Raw genomic sequence first — 21,104 nt, 5'->3', positions numbered from 1 at the left:
AAAACGTGATCACATCACCTCCTGTCTTTCCCAGCTGCACCGGCTACCTGTAAAGTTCAGAATTTTTTCAAAACTCTCCTGTTCCCCTACAGTGCCCTTCGTCACACAGGTCCTGAGTACCTCCTCAACCTGCTGACCCACTATGTCCCTGCCTGTAAGCTGAGGTCCTCCGAATCTGGACTGCTTGTTATCTCCAAGCAAAAGTGCACTCGTTTAGCTTCATGGCTCTGACTCTTTGGAATTCTCTCCCAGCTTTGGTGCGTGATGCTCCCACCGTCGATCGCTTTAAATCAGCTCTCAAGACTCACCTGTTCTTTCTTGTTTTCCGTGCTCTTTAAGTGTTTAAGCTTTTATATGCTATTAGCAGCTGTGTTGCTGCTACTATTTCATGTATTATGTTACTATCATGTATTATGCTCTTTCCACTGTATTTAATGTACTATTTCATGTATTATGCACTTTCCACTGTTTTTAATGTATTATGCTTTTTTTTTTTTTTTTTACTGTATATCATGTATTATGCATTTCTCTGTATTTAAAGTACTATGGATTTTCTCATTGTTACTGCATCTTGTAAAGCTCTTTGTGATGGTGGAACACTATGAACGGTGCTATATAAAATAAAGATTGATTGATTGATTGATTGATTGAAATACACTAAGAGAACATTTACACCACTGTTCCAATAGGGGGTGCTATTTGGTAAGATGCCTTCTTCTTTTGATACAAAATGATATGCACCTCTTTTTGTTTATTTGTAATTAGTACTATATACTTTGTTATGTAGACTAATTGCAATTGTTTCAATAACAACTAGTGGCCCCTTATGTTTAACAGAGTCCCAACTATTGTTCACTATTTTAATTTCAGTTTGGGTTCTAAGTGTAGATCAAGTCCCTCTGCAGAATTGAAATGCACATCCGTTTAATCACAAGAAAGTAGAAGATTCCTCGCTTCTATAAACTGTGTATTTCTGTCAACCGTTTCCCAGACTTGGGAACATTGCCCTGCTCCTTGGGACACCTTACTACCTGTCTTGGGTACAAGACCTCCAGATGTGGTGTGAAATCCAAAATTAGGGCCGTCATTGGAGGCATAATAGTAGAGTAACTGCAACGTGTGTGGTCGGAACTTCAGAACCCTATTATATGGTGGCTGCAGAGTGGCAGGGGTAAGATACTGTCTGGTGGATGGAATGAACCAACACTGTGACTGAATCTTCCAGTAGCCTATTATGCAATACAAAACCATTCCTTCATTCATTTCTCTGATAATCCTGTAGAAATAGCAGATTTTTGAAGGTTTCTATGACCTTTAGAAGCAAGCAAGTAATAAAATAAATGAAAGAATGTTTCTGTTCTGAAGAATGTTGTTTTGTTAATAGAGAGTCTGCCATTAGCCACCTACCACTGCAATCTATAACATTCCAGTAGACATCTCCATTCAGAATAACACCTACTGGACACTATTTTATGGATGACACCCACAGAATTTTCATCTTTGAAAAAACAATAAACTTTTTTTTTTTTTCTGAAATTACTGATCAGTCTTTACAGAGGACATTGTAATGCTTGTCTTATTGCTGCCCTGTAACCTGCCTCTTAACTTGAGGATTGAGAACTCAGGTGGTCAGAAGGCAGGCTCAGTAAAAGTGTTTGATTTTTAAGCAGGGCTTTTGAGTTTGGGTTTTAAAAAGCACATATGTATATATAAATGAACACTGAAAACAACACAGAACAGAAGCTCTATTTATTAACATGCATATTGTATTGGGAATATAGGGTTAACCAATATAAAAATAACTAGAAATGTCCTCAAGGCTATAATGCCTTTTATTCTAGAGGAATACAGAGGGACATTGTTAAATCTCTGATGCTGCCCAATAAGTAGTAAAAACACATTTGAGAGATGACTATTTGATCCCATGGTTTCACTTCAGAATAATACATTTGTTCTTGCAAGTTTTATTAGGTCGTGTCACTTGGATGTTGGTTCAAAGGAGTCTCTCCTTTTAAAGATTTTACTGTGGTATACCATGGTAAAAGCCTAGCAAAGTTTAGGAAAAATGGAGTGTATTATTATGTTATTTATTATTATTATTATTATTATTATTATTATTATTATTATTATTATTATGTGATAAAGGATACAATACTAAAGTGCAATTCCAAATGGTGTATAGTCCTTATATATGACAACAATTACTTTGGAAATGTATTAAGGTCAACATTTATTGGGGTTTGTATGTACACTGTGATTAAAGAGATGCTTTCAGCTGATGCCTGTTTAAAAAATCCACTAATTTGGGGGGGTGTTTTCGCTTTGTTTGTGAGTAGATCAGTTAAAGGGGAGGTTCATTAACTGCTTAGCAAACTGAAGAGGGGTGACCCCATAAAACAATATCCTAGCAGTGCCTCTGGTTTTTATGTATTTTCTATAAAGCCTAGTTTATACACTAGTACAGTCACCCGTCTTTGTTTTCTCAGATGGCTCTGTGGGTTAAGTAACCTCAGCTCACTGGAAACAAACACCCTCATGACTGTTTTCCATCTTTATAAAAGCACATTCATACTGTTGTCAAATTAGGTTTGGAACACAAAACATTGACTAAATCCTACAACCAACCAATGATGGAGGAAGAGGAAGATGGGCCCCACTGCAAGAACTTATTGTGGGCCCCCCCCCCCAAACGTTAATTTAACCGTTATTTATAAACATCAAACATACCAAATCAGGTGTTCAATATTTAACTGTATTTAATTGTCAGAATGTTAGCATGTATGAAACAGAAAGTAATAAGAATGTGTTATATTCCCCTACTTTAATTTATTTTGTGTACAACTTTACATCCAACACTATACTATTTTTAATCATAAACAAACAGGTTTAATCACTAATCCTGCCAGGATTCCCCAATTCTGTAATCACAGAAATTATTACAGAATTCAGCAGTCTGCACAGACATTTGCAGAAATTGTCTCACATAGAAAACCGTTTTTTTATTATTATCATTATTAAATCAGAAATACAGTCATGTTGATTTGCTGTAATTTATTTTGGTGCCCGCAGCAGCACCCAACAGCTTCTGTCTAAACTACAGGCTGAATCGTGCACACAGACTATAACTGCAAATGTCTGTACTGAATAGAACCCCAAAACCTTCCATGAAGACGTGCCTCGTACCAGCAGAAAAAAGTTAGGATAATTAAGACAATAGTGATACCTGTTGGAATGAGGGAGGGTACCATCTGAATCACTGGCACCGCACACCTCCAGCTACAGTTATACAAATGTGTAACATCTGCAAACATAAATGCAAAGGATATTATCATTGTTAAAAACAAACAAAAAAACAACAACTTTCGAACCCCTCCTGGGCCCTTCGAGTGCAGCTGAATCTGTTATCGCTCCGCCACTGCAACCCACTCTACAAACAGATTTATTTTACTTCTATATCTTTTGAAGGACACCCAAAAGGGCTATATTAACTACTTCATAAAAATATTTGAAATACCACCCAATTCTTGCAAGCTTGGATAAACTGTGTTGAAATTTCCCCATAAATATTATTTTTTTCTTGCAAGACAAGCAATAGGTTTGTAAAACTTTATTAAATTCAAACTTTAAGCTAATCACATGCACCAGGTTGTGAAATATTGTATCTATTTATGTACATTTTAAGTGTGTTTGCTATGGTAACCGTTGCTGGCATGATGCAGTGAAAATCAGTCAAAGACCTTTCCACATTATTTATCCAGACAGATCATGTTTTTTTTTTTCTCTTTAAAATTTTTCTCCCAAGTGATTTGGAATAAAAAGCTTTTTTTAATGATAGATTTGTGTTTCAAAAGCCCCCCATTCCGATAAAACCAAACCAAAGCCCCCCTTCCAAAGCAAAGAATAACTTCCTCTTCTACAAGCTTTGCTGGGAAACCCTGGAACTACAGTCTCTTTCTGTAGCATTATGGTGGGGACAGGGCTTATAGAGGACTGACACTGGCTGATTAATAGAGACTTTCAACTCCTGTTCTTCCTACACTATGGGAGAGATAAAACAAGGACATTATGCAGGTCATGTATTGTAGCGTCACTGTCAATTCTGAGTAGAGCCCCATGAAGTGGTCTGCAGAAGAAGAATAGGTTATGAAACTGTTATCACCTTTCTTTATTCTCAGGAGAAATTATTGTGATAGCTTTGAAAAAAGATTCTAAGTTTATAATGTGCTTTACTAAGTCCTTCACCTTTTGCATCTCAGGATTTTTCTGAATCTAGTCTAAAGCAATGCAACATGGGAAACAAATTGGCTGAGGAGCACACAGTTTGGGGAGATGTTGTGTGATCTTGTGTTTCAAAAAGTATAGCTCCAATAAGCATAAAGAGATGTTTTTTTGTCTCCAATGTTACATAGGCAACCGTAGGCAACACTGTAAAGAATGAAGACTACATTTGCATGCTGCACTATCTTTCATTTTTTATATTCACCAGCTTTATACACTTTCTCTGCAGGTCAAAAGCAACTTAAGATCATCATTTTAAAAACTGTAGTTTGTAAGTAGAACAGTGCAGGATAATTATGTCTAAAACAAGCAATGAGAAAAACAAACTGACTAATTAAATTATTTTAATTGCTAAAATAAAAGTTAGCAGATGGGATGGGAGGTAATGACAACTCCAGATATGTTCCTGGAGGATATGTTCCTGGAAGTAATTATGCTTTGACATTTATACTACTTTCTGCTTTGACATTAAAGCTGCCGATTTAACATTAATAATCGTCCTTGGACTTAGGTAATTATCTCTAATTAATTGTGAGCTGAGGTCTTTTGGGTGCATGCTTTCATAGATATTAGTAATGTTCTTCATGGCTTTGATTCAGGTGACATGGCATATATTCTTAACCAGGCAGGTCCAATCACAGTCCTGGAGGACCATTCCACTCATGGTTGTTTAATAAATGAAATAATAACCTACTTGGGGTCCAAATACCGTATTACTTCGAAGTAACACCACCCTTAAATGAAAGCCGCCCTCAAATTAATGCCTCACTCAGATATCAGCTTTTTAATAGACGCGGCCCTCGAATAAACGCCGCTCTCAATAAAGAAACGTAAAGGTTTTTTTTTTTTTCTGCTCAAAAAATAAATAAAGAAACTCTGGCTATCTACATGTGACGCCACAAAGAGACTGCAGCCTCAATCTACCATGTAATACAAACTAATGTGCACACACCTTAGTAAGCAAAATTTATTTTATGGTACAGTCCTGACAGACAACCCTACATGAACTACTTACAACACAGCAGTCCTTCACGGCCTTTTTTTTTTTTTGTCAGCAGAGTTCAGTGCCAACACAGCAGGGGATAAAACAAGAGCTGTCTGTTTACCTCGTCCTCACCTTAGGAGGAAGTTAGAGCTTTGTCGGTCACTCTAAAGGCTCTCCGAAAGCTGGCAGAAGATACCTTATTTTAGGGGGTTTAGCTGTTTTGTTTTTTAGTCAATTGAAATTTTACTCAGTCCTGTACAATTTTTATATATATATATATATATATATATATATATATATATATATATATATATATATATATATATATATATATATATATATATATATATATATATATATATATATATATATAATCCTGATCCCCACCAGAATAGAGTCCAAATAATATTTTAAACCAGCTCCATAGTAAAAACCCCAGATCAGCAGGATCACCATTACAAGCATCATTTTTAGGAATCAAAATGATTTGTTTTAAAATGTATTAGCTACACTGCTGGAATCATAGACCCTTTTTAAGTGCCTTTGCCAGTTGCATTTGATAACATCCCAAAAGTAATTTTATGCAACGATGACAGAAATCATCAGGGTCTTTCAAAATGTTAATCAGATCAGGTTCCAAATGCTTTGGATGTGGTGCAACTATTTAAGATGGGGGGGATCTGAAATACATTCAAGACTTCAACATAAATTACTTAGATACATTATTCAATCATTTGTAAATGGCTATTTCAGTAAGAAACACATGGCATACTTTATATCCACACAGAAATGGCAGCAAACCTCATGGAAGCAAGTTAAATGAGCCCCTGTTGAGATCCTCCTATACGTGTTGTACCGTACAGTAACGGCTTGCCAGTTGGCTCCGATGTGCTCACCACTTCTTTAATTAATTAGCATTTGGGCTGCAGCAGTTTATTGAGATTCAAAATCCTAACAGATTGACTTAGTGATGCACAGCGAAAACCCATGAAAATTAAAGCCTCAATAATACCTTGAGCATTTCCAGAACTTTATCAATTCCCATTCGGTTCACAGACACATCAGCTTCTATGTTGGGTCAGTAATGAGACTGCAGATTTGTCTGCAAATCAAATCCAGTCACTCAAACAATGTCACTGGGATTCTAGTGGGACTTTGAAGACTATAGGCCAGATTTTCAAAAGCTATTTGCGCTTACATATCAATATTGCTTTTTTTTCTAGAAGGAAATAAAAAACAACTAATATAATTCAAAAGAGAAACAAATTAAGATTATTAAAGATTATGTTCAAGACTCAGAATGTTTATTTCTGGCTTGGTAACATTATTAAATGTGTTTTAATTATTTAATTATTTATTTTTTAAATGAAGTTTAGTGTACAAGCAAGAAGCATTCATAATTCTAATCAACAAAGAGGCTTGCCAGTGAAAGTTTAGTGGTAGTGGCCAGGATAATCTGACAGGATTCAATGCGCCCTGTATGTATGGGCGTTCACATATGGGCTCAGGCATCTTTCAAACTTTTTGCATGCACATTACTTCTAAATTGTTTTCAAGTGCATTTCTGAGTAAATTATATTACAAACATAAGTGCGTTCTTTGTGTGGTTGTACTTTATTACGCTAATGTATTCAGTCAAATACTTATAAGCACCTGACTCTGAACAAGTCTATCATCGGTTTATCGAATCACTGCTTGGCTGTTCTTACTGTCATCTAACCACCTTGTGATTCATTCCAATGAAATGATTCCAGGTGTCCAGACAATTTTAAGTATATATCAGTTCATATTAAGACTAGTTTCTATGTGTGAAAGTCTCTCTCTGAATAGTTTAACAGTTACAATTTATTCCCAATTGCTACATATGTAAGATGTTGGCAGGCCACAGTTAAACAAAAAAATAATAATTCTTCACCCTTGATGGAAACTACCAGCCCTTTAGAAGCAATACACAGAGTGTAACGTGCTGTAATGAGAAACTAATGGAAAGTGTGTCAATTGTAATGAACAGTGCTATATTGTTCTTGTTGGATATTACAAATCTGAAGTGTATCACCTGCCGTGTTTTTATTTCATGTTTTTGGAAATGAAAAGTTAGTAGTTGTGACATCATACTGATTCCTAGCGCTTTACACATCTGTATTTAATAGGCTTTAAGGTCTCCGAATAAGTGCTTATGTTTAGTTTTTTTTACAACCACTGTTGTAAAGAAGAGGTGTTTTGAAGAGGAGATGTTTTGAAGACTTGTTTCTGTCCCACTTTATCAACAAAAGAAAACAAAAAAAATAAAGGGATGTTATACAGTATATGTGAAGAGCAAAAGCAGAAAGGCACTCTCCTGAAAGTCACATACACATGGAACAGGCCAGAGACTAGGCGTGAACTGGTGACCCTGAACAACGCAAAAGTGTCTTAACAACAAATGCAAAAGAGTCTGCATTCATGGTTACAGAGCTTTTAACCTCATCTCATCTCACTGACAGGGACAGAATCCATAACAGCTGCGTATCACACAACACACAGCCTGTTACACAAGTGGCAGTGCTCCAGTGTTGCCCATATTCCAAAACAAACAATGATGCATTTCTTGAGAAAGTCCTCAGTGTATAACCCAATAATTTGCTGCCAAATTCACACAGATGTTTCAACAGACTGATCTGGAACCCAGTTGGATGCTTGACTTACAGTACCTTGGAATCCACGACCTGTTAAATTCAGCATTCCCTACTGCACGGAGACACCAGGCTCTATTCTCAAAGCTTTTTACTCTAAATGGTCATTATTTCACTCTGGGTCTCTTTTGAGTAACTTCTTGTCCACTCTTCAAAATGAATTCTTCTTGGTGAGTCTTAACAATTACCGCTGGCAACATGTTACAATTTGCACAGTTGAAAAAACAAAACTATTTAGGCATGTATTAACGTATACTTATCAGTGCATCAACAGCTTTTGTTCATAGATGCCAAAACATTGCAAATGCCTGTTATGTGTTGGGCACATAGTAAGAGGAGTCAGCATAAGCCTAACCATTAAGGTCTTGAAAGGGCTCTCGATAGTTGTAGCCAGTCAGCTGATGAAGCATCTCACGGACAACAGTCTGCTTGAATCTCTACAGTCTGGTTTCCGGCCGCATCACAGTAATGAAACTGCTCAGCTCCGGATTGTGAATGATCTCCTGCTCAATGCTAATGCTGGTGCTCCCTCTGTGCTTGCCCTTCTTGACCTAACAGCTGCTTTTGACACCATAGATCATGTCATTCTTCTTGAACACCTTCAAAAGTATGTTAGAATCTCTGGAACCTGTCTCTCCTGGATTTCCTTTTACCTATCCGGATGCATGCAGTCTGTTTTTTATGCTGGATGCAGTGGTGTTGCAAACTCAGTCATGTGTGGTGTCCACCAAGAATCTGTTCTTGGGTCCCTTCCCTTCAATATCTACATGCTTCCCTTGGGTCACCTCATCCACCAACACAGCCTCATGTTTCACTCCTATGCTGGCGACACCCAGCTCTACTTGACCCTGGTAGCCCTTCTGCCATGGTCCGGCTCTCAGCTTGCATTCAAGACATCGAGGCTTGGATGTCTGCCAATTTTCTCCAACTGAACAGTAACAAATCTGAAATCCTTCTAGTTGGATCTAAAATTCAACTTAAGAATTTCAACATAGCTGCCCTAAACCTCGAAACTGTCTGCTGTTGCCTTCCCCCATAGTACAAAGCCTTGGTGTACTTCTTGACAGCAACCTCTCCTTTGATGCCCACAACTCCTCCGTGGTCAAATCTTCCTTCTACCATCTTCAAAACATCTCCAAAGTCCGTCCCTACTTTTCCCTCCTGGATGTGGGGATACTTTGTCATGCATTTGTCTCCTCTCGACTCGACTACAGCAACTCTCTATATGGTGATCTCCCGGCAAGAACCATAAACCGACTACAGCTAGTTCAGAATGCTGCTGCCAGGATCCTTAACAGATGTAAAAAACGGACCCCCAAGCTGAGGTCTTTTGACTCTGGCCTGCCTGTTATCCCCAAGCTAAGGTGCACAACACTTGGACAGCACTCATTTAGCTTCACAGCGCTTTGTGATTGTGTTCCACTATGAAAGGTGCTATATAAAATAAAGATTGATTAATTGATTGAAGGTGTAAATGAGGTACTGCTTCAAGGGAGTACAGTGGTTCCGGTCATCACACCATAAATAATTGACAGAAGAAAAGTTATGGGTATCCTGTTTGATTATACCAGCATGACTTTGGTCCGATTTTACTCTCATCCAACATGACTTCCATTCTATTTTGCAAACTGACACCAGCAAGTTGTTTTTTGGACAATTTGACTGTGAACCTAGTAAGACCAGTGCCAAGCTTCCGTTGATAATCAACTTGAAACCTCTCGCCTTAAGCCAAGGGGACACTAATCTACATGTTGCTAGAAAAATGTAGAAAGGGCTACTTTTTTGTAGAAAGTAAAGTGCAAGTTTCAGGCAACTTTGTTGCAAGCAGCTGTAGCAAATGACTGTTTATTTTGTAGAAGAAACATTATATCATAGAATAAATCAGCCATTGAAAGTGATGTACAAAGTCATGTGACTATCTTCTTCACTGGCAAAAAAAAATAAAAAATCAATGTGAAGCCAGTTTAATATTGTGAGGGAGTGTGACAGGCTGGTGAGTGGATTGAGGCTCAGAGACAGAGTAAAGGCAAAATAAAGTTCTTTATTAAACAAAAATAGTCAAACAAACAGGCACAAGGGCCAACAAAAAGAGGTTCAAAAATAAATAATCAAAATGAACTTACAAAATACAGTTCCAGGTCTTCCTTTAATTCTAAACATAAAACTCTCCAACATAAAAGCATACTGTAAATTTACAGTATAATCGTAAATCTCGAAAAACTACTCACTTCTAAATCTTTTGTAGTCATTTTTGTATTACTTTAGTATAAATACATGTTAATTTGGATTCATATGTTGTTTTTTTCTGACTTTATGTGAATAAAAAGACAAAAATTTGCCAGTTTTCTCATTGGAAATAGCGATATTTTGAAATTTACCTGTCCTGGTCACAAAAGCAAAGTTTGTGGGGAATAATAGCCATTTTCTATACTTTTGAGGCATAAGCAATTAGGAAATAACACTTACTACCCAGGAACAAAAATTGTGTTACATAGTGTTATGTGAACATATCCTCTGTGTTGTCCATCAACACTCTATCTTCAATTTCTACATACTCTAGAATAGTGTTTCCTGAAATTTGAAGCAACAATGTAGAAGCAACAGATTTCATTCTACATTTTCTAGCAACATGTAGACTAGTGTCCCCTTGGTGTTAGAAGCATAGATTCTGACATTGATGGGTATGAAAGAAGATGACGTAAAAGGAGAAAATGATATTTGCAAGAGCTGTTAGAGGCTTTTTATCCAGATAAATATCTGGGCTAAAATACAGCCGTTCAAGTCTCAAACTAAGGACCGTTTGAAGAGACCAGAAATCGCTCACCACACTTTAGTTCTAAAGCCTCGTGTAGCATTGGAGAGACCATCTATAGCCAACAAATAAAGGATCAATGGAAAGGAACATTTTGTCAGAGCCAAACTCCAATCTAGCCATCAAGGATGACCTTCTTGTGGTGCTGCTAGAGGCACAGCTGCCTTTTGGTGGTAGGCTGGAGGCTCCCAAGAAATCATTGCTTGAAATGAGAAATGCCTGTGCTTATGGGAGTTCAAGAACTGAAATAACAAGCAGAAAGAAAAGAAGAGGATTCCAGTCCTTTTCCCAAGGTCAATGTGTTCCAAAAAATATGCCCTGGAAAATATGAACTTGACTTTATCTATATTTCTGAGCACATAATAATACACATAAAACAGTGGTAAGCTCAAGTCTATGCTCCAAACCCAGTAGATTTGCAGGTAAAAACGGACCTGATAAATATGTGGTATCTGAGGACACAGTACGGGTTACAGTTCAAGACTTGAAGGCTTGATGTTGTGTTATGACAGCTATGTGGCCTGGTGATCAATTTAGCTGCCGTGTGAAGTAACTGGATATACATATGTAATCTCCCAAGGGAACAAACCAGAGAGTGACCCAATTTGAATCAGTATTTCATCATATTCTTACAATTCGAAGCAGCATATGTCTTGAAAATGTATTCCTTGACTTCAGAATGCACAGTGCAGCTATTATGATTCAAGCCAAACTGGTCATTTTCAAGGAAAAGCCAACATTATTTATTTGTTTATTTAAGAAGGAGATTTCCCCATTGAGACAGAGGAGTCATTTATACAAGGATCCTGCAAAACAGTACAAAGACAATTACAAGTACAAGAACACAATAAAATATAAGTGGTTCAAACTCCATCAGCAGCATACAAAGATCAAAGAACATGAGCTGTGAATGTAGAAACTGCTGTGGTTGTCATAATAAACCTGAGACATCAAGCCAATCACTTTATCCATGCAGTGCAAAGAGCAAAAGTTTAAAAGCAAATTACTGTTTTTATAACTGTTGGTAAAAAGAAGGCCAGGACAGAGCAGATACAGTTTAATTTCCTTTTTAACTGCTGTATTAAAACATTAAGTGAGAAGTAATGTACTGGTCTAAATTATTCTGGCAAATATATGTAACTGAAAAATGTCCAATTGCATTACACCATGTTTAGATGTCACTCTGAACCAGTTTTTTTTTGGTTCATCCTTAAAGGGCCTTTTGGTCAATCCAGTGTTTCCCTTAAAACACAACTTTACAAAGGAACAAGGTAATATAATAAGCAAAATATTCCTAAATTATCAGAATTTGCTGGCAGCATTTCACACACAAATGTACTTTTAATGTTCAAAACTCATCTGGTTCTTAGTAGCTGATTCATCTCAGTCCAGGACTGAATGGAAGGGAGTGTTGAGATGTACAGATCTACAGGACACAGCAGCATCTCTGCATCAAAAACCCTGCACTCCAATCATTAGTTTAAGCGGTAATATTCTTCTTTGTTTTAAAATCATAAGTGGGAGTTTCCCATTGGGAAACAATGGCATTAACAAGCTGCAGGTCATTGCAACTTGAAAGGGACCACCTTTTTCCTCTTGAAACTTTGTCAGCCTGACATTCATCCCTTTAAATACACTGAAGTCTAATGTGCAGGAAAAGTGAGGCTACAAATTATAATTGTGAAAGGATAAGACAACAGCAGGCATTCAGTCCCTGTGCTCCCACAGTATTATGCTATCTGTGAATACATTTAGGAAACACATTTACTTGCATATTGGCTTCTGCAAACACATTAGTAACCCACAGCTGTGTATGATACTAATTAAAGTAAAATGCATTATAAGATACAAATAACAACATTGCAATGTTAGTGCAATGGTTCTGTACTAAATTCTAGCACTGGTAGCACTGGGCCACTACCATGCCATAAGTCATGGACAGAATGGTACCAGTGGTGATATTTTATACTTCGACATTCTTGTATGGAATGATCCAGTACATACTGCTTTTCCATTGTAGTTCCAATAGTACTTTGTTAGCGCCAGCGTGTTACTGTATCAGGAACAATGTGCTGAGGTGCTGGTTCCAAATCCATTGTTTTGTCATTGCTGGTAATACTACAGTATGGGCTGCTAAAGGTATTGTTTAGGTTTTTTTTCCAGGGTAACACATTGGTAATATCATGGCTCAATTATCTACTGATAACCACAAAAAAAAAAAAAAAGGACAAGGACAAGGGAGCAGTAATGCTTGTCAGAGAACAAAATATTATTTTCAAAACACATGCTTATAGTGGTAAAGAACTGTGCAGTGCAGTGCAGGTACAAATCACACAGACAATTACGAACAGGTGCAAGGATGTTTATTGAAATTACTACAATGTCCAGAGCCTTATGGCAAACACCTGTAAAAAATAAACGATGGAAGTAAATACAGCGTCGTGTATCACTTCAGTTTGTAAGAATCCCACAGGTTTGACTTGCAACCAAAAGTCCAGTTTTACACACCAACACCAAACACAAAACACAAACACAGTTCTTAGTGACAGTGAATAAGCGTTAGTGGTGTATTACAGTTCTCCGTGAAATGCAGGGGTGAAAGTGATGTCCGGGTTTAGATGGCTTTCGTTACAGCTCCGGACCGTTGCTATTGGTAGTCTATTGACAAACAGTCGACAGTTAACAAAACACTGACAAACACATGACAAAACTCACTGTTCACAATAGGGCAACACAGACTCCTTCTATGTTTAAACACCAACCATTTACCATGGAACAGATCACTCACTTACACTACTCCCCTATTTATACCCTCGCTCATGACCCCTTGGTTAACAAGCGCATCCGCTCCTCCAATCCTCTGATGCCATGCAGTTTCCCGTCTGAGTCATTGAGTTTGGGTGTCGTAGCTCTGACCCCTTCCTAAATGACCAACTTCCACCTACCTTAAGGCATAAATTGTCATGCCATTTAGTTAAGGTTTCCTTTTACACAGCGCCCTCACAGGTCAGGAGGGAGATCTAACAACAAGAATCATTCGGAATCTGTCACAAGGACTTTTAGAAAAAATACAAATAGACTAAATGGTACAGCAAGTTGGGATCCATTTGAATTTAGATTCATTATCGATCATGTGTTAAAGTCGAACTGTGCCTATATTGTTTTTTATGGGTACGTTATTAGTAAAATGAAAGCTTTGCAAGACTAAAGGGTTTACTTACTAGTGATTTGTCAGTTTGAAGATGGTGACAAATGGTATTTGAGATAAATGAAAGCAGCAATTCACAGATTTTATTATTCAGCAGACGCCTTTATCCAAGGAGACTTACAGAGACTAGGGTGTATGAACTATGCGTCAGCTCCAGTCACTTACAACAACTTCTCACCCAAAAGACAGAACACAAGGATGATAAGTTAAGTGACTTGCTCAGGGTTACACAATGAGTCAACGGCTGGGCCAGGATTTGAACCAGGGACCTCCTGGTTACAAGCCAGTTTCGCTAATCACTGGACCACACAGCCTCCATTTTCCACTCATGATAATGATATTCCTGAAAATAATTATACCAAAAAAGACACTGCTCAGCAAGCCCTCCCTGGTAAAGTTCACCAATCCTGACTATTCTGCCCTATTTAAGCAAAGAGACATTTTCAAGAGGTCCTCCTAGTGTACCATTTCAGGCTTAAGTGAAACCTTCACAACAGGGTCTGCATCCTACCAATTTTTACTGCTAAATATTGTTATCTAACTTCAATTACAGTGCTATGAAAATCCTTCCTGTAATCCTCAAATTCCCCATTTTTTTAAAGACCTGTTTTTTATGAAATATTGAGCCTTGAAGCTTGACATTTTGTCACTTAACAGATTAACAGTGTCTTACACTACAATCAGCTACACATACCTAATATAGAGACACATGCAACTCTCCAATGTCCTCCAATGCCACTGACTACAATTTTAAAAGGCGTGGACATAGTTAACCCTAAGCAATATTTTAAGTACAGGACAGAAAACGGGACCCGAGGACACAGTTGGAAATGAAGCAGAGCTAGACTCAGGACAGAGGGAAGGAGACTTCTTCACACAAAGAGTGGTGAGGGGATGGAAAGGGATACTGTTCAGGCAGAATCACTTGGATCCTTTAAGACCCAATCAATCAGCTACTAGGAACGCAGGTGGGCAGAATGGCTTCCTCTTGCTCGTACATGTTCTCCAGTGTCATCTAGATAAGCTGGCTAGTGATAACTCACTTCTGTACTTGCAATCACAGCCTGTACAGATGCAGAGGTCATGCTTTATTCATATAGACAGGAGGCTAGATGCAAAGCTTCAAACTCCAGATTGTTATTAGCACAAAAACAAAAACAAAAAAACACCAACTAAAATTATTACTAACCATTTAAAATTTTTTATTATTTTTAAGTAAACCAAAACAATGCACCTTATTTTTATAGTCATTTGGCCGCAGTAAAGTTACAATTCATCTTGTCTATCATACAGTATATACACATAACATTTTGTGTTTTTTTTTTTTTTTTTTTTAATTTAGTAGATTGAAATTGGTTTCATTACACAGGCAGCACCAGTCTTACAACTCATGCAACAATGCACTGTTTGTTGCAAACACAATTTGAATTCAAGAAAAGGATTAGGGCTTTTTGCAGCTGGGCATTGCTTTTATTGACTGGCTACAGAACAAGTCTGAAATATGTACTGCTTGCAGAAACCTGGTCATGTGCAATTGCAAACAAGGAATAACCCCCGAATCCACAAACGAGAGATGGAGAGACCTGGTGATTCCTAATATCTCACCAGCGATTGTTTACTGCTGCAACCACCACTACAACTGTGTATGCATTTATTAAACCATAATGTGTGTTGACCAAGCTCACTGAACAACTCCTCAGCAGCACACTTAACACGCTCCCTACCCGCTAGTAAATCGGTCCTTTTTAAACACAGTTCACCCTGTGTTTACAGCCATCAACTAAGCAGTTACCTGTACTTACCAGCCAGTAATTCCAAGAACAGAGGCGTACTCAGATTTAAAAACAACAAAACTACCATTGCAGACTTACATGGCATACCCCTAAAAATAGTCAAACCATTATTATAGCAACTCATTTCTAGGGAAATCTATCAGTATGCAATACTGTTGAAAAAATACATGTGTCAACTATAGGCGTTAAATATGCTACACAGTAAATACAAATGTTGCACATAATATAAATATAATTATATCATGATATGAAATTATTTAAATATTGTATCATGTAGATAGCAACAGGTGCTCACGGCTATCTATCGTTTTAGACATACCTGTGCTGCTGGGGATTAAAATTATTAACAGCCCCATGTTTGGGTATATATCACAGGGCCAGATTAACCCATACGCAAATTACGCTATATAGCATAGCCCAGAATTTATTTCAGTTTTAAGGCGAAATTAAAAACCTGTCCTGTCTCAAATGTGCACGGTATGTATCTTTAAATTTCAGAAACTTTCCTTTTTCATTTTGGGGTTTGAAATTTTAGAAAAAAAAAAGGTGGGTAAAGGTAATCTGTACGTTGCGGGAGGAAATTCAAATGTGAATTCAACTATGAGTTAGTGTAGGGTCCCCATGTCCCGTAAACCGGCCCTGTGTCACCTGCACCAATTACAATTTATTACAAATCATGCACAGTTAACAAAATTAATGTGAAAATGAATCAGTGGACAACATGCCATTTTCTTTTGTTACAAAACTCGAGGGTTGTTAAAATACAATATAACCACTTTAAAATGAAAGCTCTCGGGGTGCTCCGGATAGACAACCCCTTTTCTTTTCTTCAGAAACCGGAAACACCTTAGCGCTTGGGTAAGAGAAGTAAGCATTTCTACCCAATTGTTTTGTTTTGTCCCATAAAGAACGCGGCGTGTGCCGTGCCTTCTGCATTAGCTGTCTGATTGGTTCTCTCTCGATGAAGAGGCGGGTGGAGGAGAGGGGAGGGGCGAGGAAAGAGACAGTGTCAATGTCACAGGCACAGTCGACCTGTATCAGCTGTTTTTGTAGATTACTGCAAGAGCCAGAGATAACTACAGGGAAGAGGACACTATAAAACACAGCACACACCTTGTAAAACTGACTCCATTCAAAGTAAGGATATCTGGATACAATATCTATTTCAAAGGTACGTACAGTTTCCTAGGAAGCATACTTTTACACACCGGGATCTGAAAGGCATTGTAGCCGATGCTAACGGCTGTACAATCATTGTTAAAATCCTTACGTTTCTGGTGATGATACATTATAGAAAATCACTTTTTCGTATCGCTTGAAAAACCTGTTGTGTTGCTATTGAATGCTGCTGTACTGTGTGCTGCCAGCTACTAAGACGACTACGAGGCGTAATTGAGCAGTTTTTGTCAAGAAAGTAATTTGCCTGTACGGTAGAAAGATGAATTTTAGATTTTGCCTTTTTTTATAAAGTCATTTGAAGCCTCCGATTTAAAATGAAACAACTAAATAATGTATATTTTCTAAATAATTGTGTGTATTCACAGTCAGATGAGTTTATTGGTTGATGTTGTTTTTTTGTTTTTTTTTAATGCAGGAAATATAAACACATTGCTTAACAAGAACATGCAGTCATTCAGCAAAACAGCTATCAATAACCTGAAGAAAATCCTGTCCAGAAATGCAGGTTTTCCATCAGTAAGTCCCTCAAGCAGAGCTGCCTTGGGGATGGCAAGAGCCAGCCACTCTGGGATAGTACCCACCAAGAAGAGAGGATATGACATCACCAGGAATCCACACTTCAACAAGGTAAGCCAAAACCAGCACCCCAATGGTATGATCCATTCCTAGCATTCTATAATCTTACCTTTGTTAAGGTGCTTACTGTAAAACACTCCCATTGCATAGCAGTTTGATCTAGGACACCTTTCACTCTAAAAAGATGGAGATGGCTCTTAGGGAACAGGGTTCCAGGTTCATAGCTACAATATATTATTTAAAAAAGAAAGCTTTTAATTAATACTACCCTTGCCTGCAACAGCCAGCATGAAGGGGGAGGGCTCTAACTTTATATACTGTTGGGAGTAATTTATTCGAGAGATTTTGCCTCAGTTGTATAAATTGTTATCGACAGTTAATTGCAGGTACAGTTCAGAAGTTCAAACACTAAGGTACCTTATCATTTTATTCTCATCCATACCATAATTAAGGTGCTTCTTTTTTTATCATTAGAATAGCAAAGGAAAGAAGACTTACATTGCATAGCGATTTTAGCCGTCCAGGTTATATCACAAGTTTAAATAGGCACACACCCTTTACCTTGCTTTTGATCTACAACAGGTACTAAAATCATTTAAATCAAAGTCTGGGGGTATATGAATGTGTATTTCTGCATGTTTCATATGTATCCACATGTTTTTACATGTGCATACAGTGGATGTTGGTCATGGGGACTTTTTTTATGAACCGGGTAATCAAAAGTCATAAAGCATATTCATTTAAGTGCTGCTGTATGTTTCACAAAAAAAGAAGAACTTGGGTTGTTTCTAGAATCAAGAAAATGTCAAAATCAACTTGACCATTTCCTCACTTGACCATTGAGCCACCATGGCTAGGCAATGAACTGCACTGTTAAAAGTCAGGCTCAGATAGTCATCCAGCTACTACATGCAGCATGTACTAAAGTACTAAACTAATTCAAACATGTCATCATTTGCAAATGATAACATGTTGGAATTTGTGTACAGAGCAAATAGAAGCTGGAAGATATGTGGCGCAATGACAGCTTATTCTAGTTATAATTGCACAAAGATCTGCAGGGCAAATCAATAATAACTGAAGCAGCTTCTCATTAGAATACAGCTTGTTTTTTTTGTTATTCTTGGGTGCTAAAACCAAGAGTACACAAGGAGGCTTTTCATTCCCCATATACAGTCTGAAAATGGAGAAAGCATTATATATTCTTCATACAGAATCCCTCCATTCCCAAAATACATACCTCTGTGCTTACAATGTGTTGCCCACTGGTGTGGACCCTCTTGAAGACTTTCTAATTGCACATTTTTTAATTTAAATTGATTTATTTGTATTTTTTATGTCATTTTTTAAAATGAAACCCTGTATAATGAGGTGAGATACAGTTCTATGATTTCAGTAAAACTATTTGAGGAATTGGAATACTGTGCTATAGCAGGTGATGGGGTTTCTTTACATCTGTGGCCTCTCAGCTTGCTGAGGTTGTATATTCTTGTTTTGGTGAGTGAAGACACTAAAGCAGCGTAGTTAGTGCAGTTAGTGTATGGTAGCTCCACTGCAGCCAGTGTGAGAACAAGGACATGCTTGCAGTGAGCGAAGTGTCTTGATGAACTTGAAATATAACAGATACTGTAAAGCCAAATATAAGATCACACTCCCTTCTGCAATAGTGCTGATTTCAATTGGAGCACCAGCATTGTTGCAGGAGGGAGCATGAATTGGATGCACGGCAGTGTTGAGAACGGCGAACGTTCCAGAGTAAAAATAAAAAAAAAAAATCACACTACAGAGGGTAACACTTTAACCTTGACAGTAGTGCTGCATAAACAACTATTTAGATTGAGATACCCATTGCAAGCAGGTGTTGACAGTCAGGTGATGGTCACTGTTGTTGATTGCGCTAATTTACCATTCAAAATGAAACCAGCCAAGAAACAGCTAATTGGGTTTGTGTGGAAGACTATGTGGAGAACAGTGATCAGTACAGCTTGAAGCAGCTGTTTTTTCTGTTACTTCACTTGGAATGGTAAATTAGCTCAATCAACAACAATGACCCTCACCTGTGGTAAGCTTATCCAAATAATTGAATAATCAGTTTGTGCAGCTCTACTTGACAGTATCCCAAGCTGATTAAATCTGCACAGTTCCTACCTGGAGGCATTCAGTTTGGACTGACAGAGATGGAATATAAACAGTGACTGGCAGACATCCTAGAGTGGGGTTGCATTGGAAACTGTATAGCGCTGAAACAGGAAGTGTTGTTAACCACTAGGGTTGAAAACGTGGTGTTTAATTATTTAAATTGTTCCTGTCCGGGAGATCCTGGTGAATCATACAGTTTATTGACCCAACCTGGTCGTGGATACATTATCAACCCAACATTCACGTAAAGGCAAGGAAGTTAAAAAAGATGATTATCTATTTGTTGTATTGGCTGATTATAAAGCTATTTGTGTTGAAGAAACTAGAGGACCACATTAAGTTTGCAATTAAAAATATTGCTGTTCCAGAGAAGGAAATAAGAAAAGTTCTTGCAGGATATAGTGCATTCAATTGCATGTATATGTTTTTAGAGTGAAGTAGTTTCCGAGCTTCAGTAGCTTTAGAGGTTATCTTGCAGTTACTCAAGTACTGTGTTTAATTACAGTGTTAAAACTTAGTTACTGTGTTAATGCACTTTGACTTGAATTCAGGAGCTGCTATCCAGCTGTACTTGTTAGATTGTGTTTCACTATATACATGTAACACAGGCTAGATCAACAAAGATCTAATTCTAATGAATAGGTATTGTGCAGTAATGCGCATTGACTGCAATGCTAAAGAAAAGTTGATTCGCTAGTTAAACCTAAACACTTTCCTGATCCAGCCTGTAGTGCATACATTGAGAGCTGCTCCTGAACTCAATACTTCATGTATATTATGCATAATACTTTGTGAATCAGAAACAAGTAGAAACTTATAAAACTCTAAATACCATATAAACCAATTATTGTAAACCACAATCATGCTGAAAATTGCTACCTAAAAGCAGCAATTAAGGTGGAGGAAATTGAGTATGTGAGGAATGTTCCATCCCTTGACTACATTGCCTTTGTATGATATATTCAGTCCGATGCCAAGTTCAACATGACGTGTTTCACGCTATTGAGTTCAGGTCTCGCACTAATACAATCTGTCATGCATTCTCACAAGGCAGAAATTGAGGGCCAGGCAATAATAGCTACAGGAGCATTCATTTACAGTAGGTTAGAGCAAGTGGGTGTGAAAGGGGTGTACAGCATGCTTGCCACTCCATTGGGTGGTAATTAATAGTTCCAGCAGTAATGGGCTTCTCACATGATCTGGTGTATTTATAGACAGTTTTCTCATTTGGAATGGAACTGTAGACTTTTGGAGTGGAACTTCTTGAGGGGACAAAAAGGAACACATTCAGTTGAACTCTTCCAGCACTGCATGCATGTAAACTCTAGGAAATATCTCTGTTCAGTTCTGTTCTAATCATTGTCCATATATAAAGCTTTTTCAATGACACTGAAAGTATTTCATTAGCTGTCCTATGGTTAGCTCTCTATATAAAGAACACTGGAATACATGTGCATTAAAT

At 37.6% G+C, this 21,104-nt stretch overlaps 1 protein-coding gene across 1 annotated transcript in view; it reads left to right on the top strand.

The window, feature by feature from the left end:
* Positions 1 to 16,719: 16,719 nt before the first annotated feature.
* The window catches only part of LOC121327805 (NADP-dependent malic enzyme, mitochondrial-like), a 65,069-nt gene continuing 60,684 nt past the window's right edge, over positions 16,720 to 21,104 (top strand). Inside the window, exons 1-2 of the mRNA XM_041272014.1 lie at positions 16,720 to 16,919; positions 17,343 to 17,554. Of these exons, the coding sequence (XP_041127948.1) occupies positions 17,372 to 17,554 (183 nt within the window). The 5' untranslated portion in view covers positions 16,720 to 16,919; positions 17,343 to 17,371. The remainder of the gene's footprint in view (positions 16,920 to 17,342; positions 17,555 to 21,104) is intronic.

The sequence above is a fragment of the Polyodon spathula genome, chromosome 15 (genome assembly GCF_017654505.1).
Source record: "Polyodon spathula isolate WHYD16114869_AA chromosome 15, ASM1765450v1, whole genome shotgun sequence".
NCBI classification, from domain to species: domain Eukaryota; kingdom Metazoa; phylum Chordata; class Actinopteri; order Acipenseriformes; family Polyodontidae; genus Polyodon; species Polyodon spathula.
This window is presented reverse-complemented; position numbering and strand designations above follow the sequence as displayed.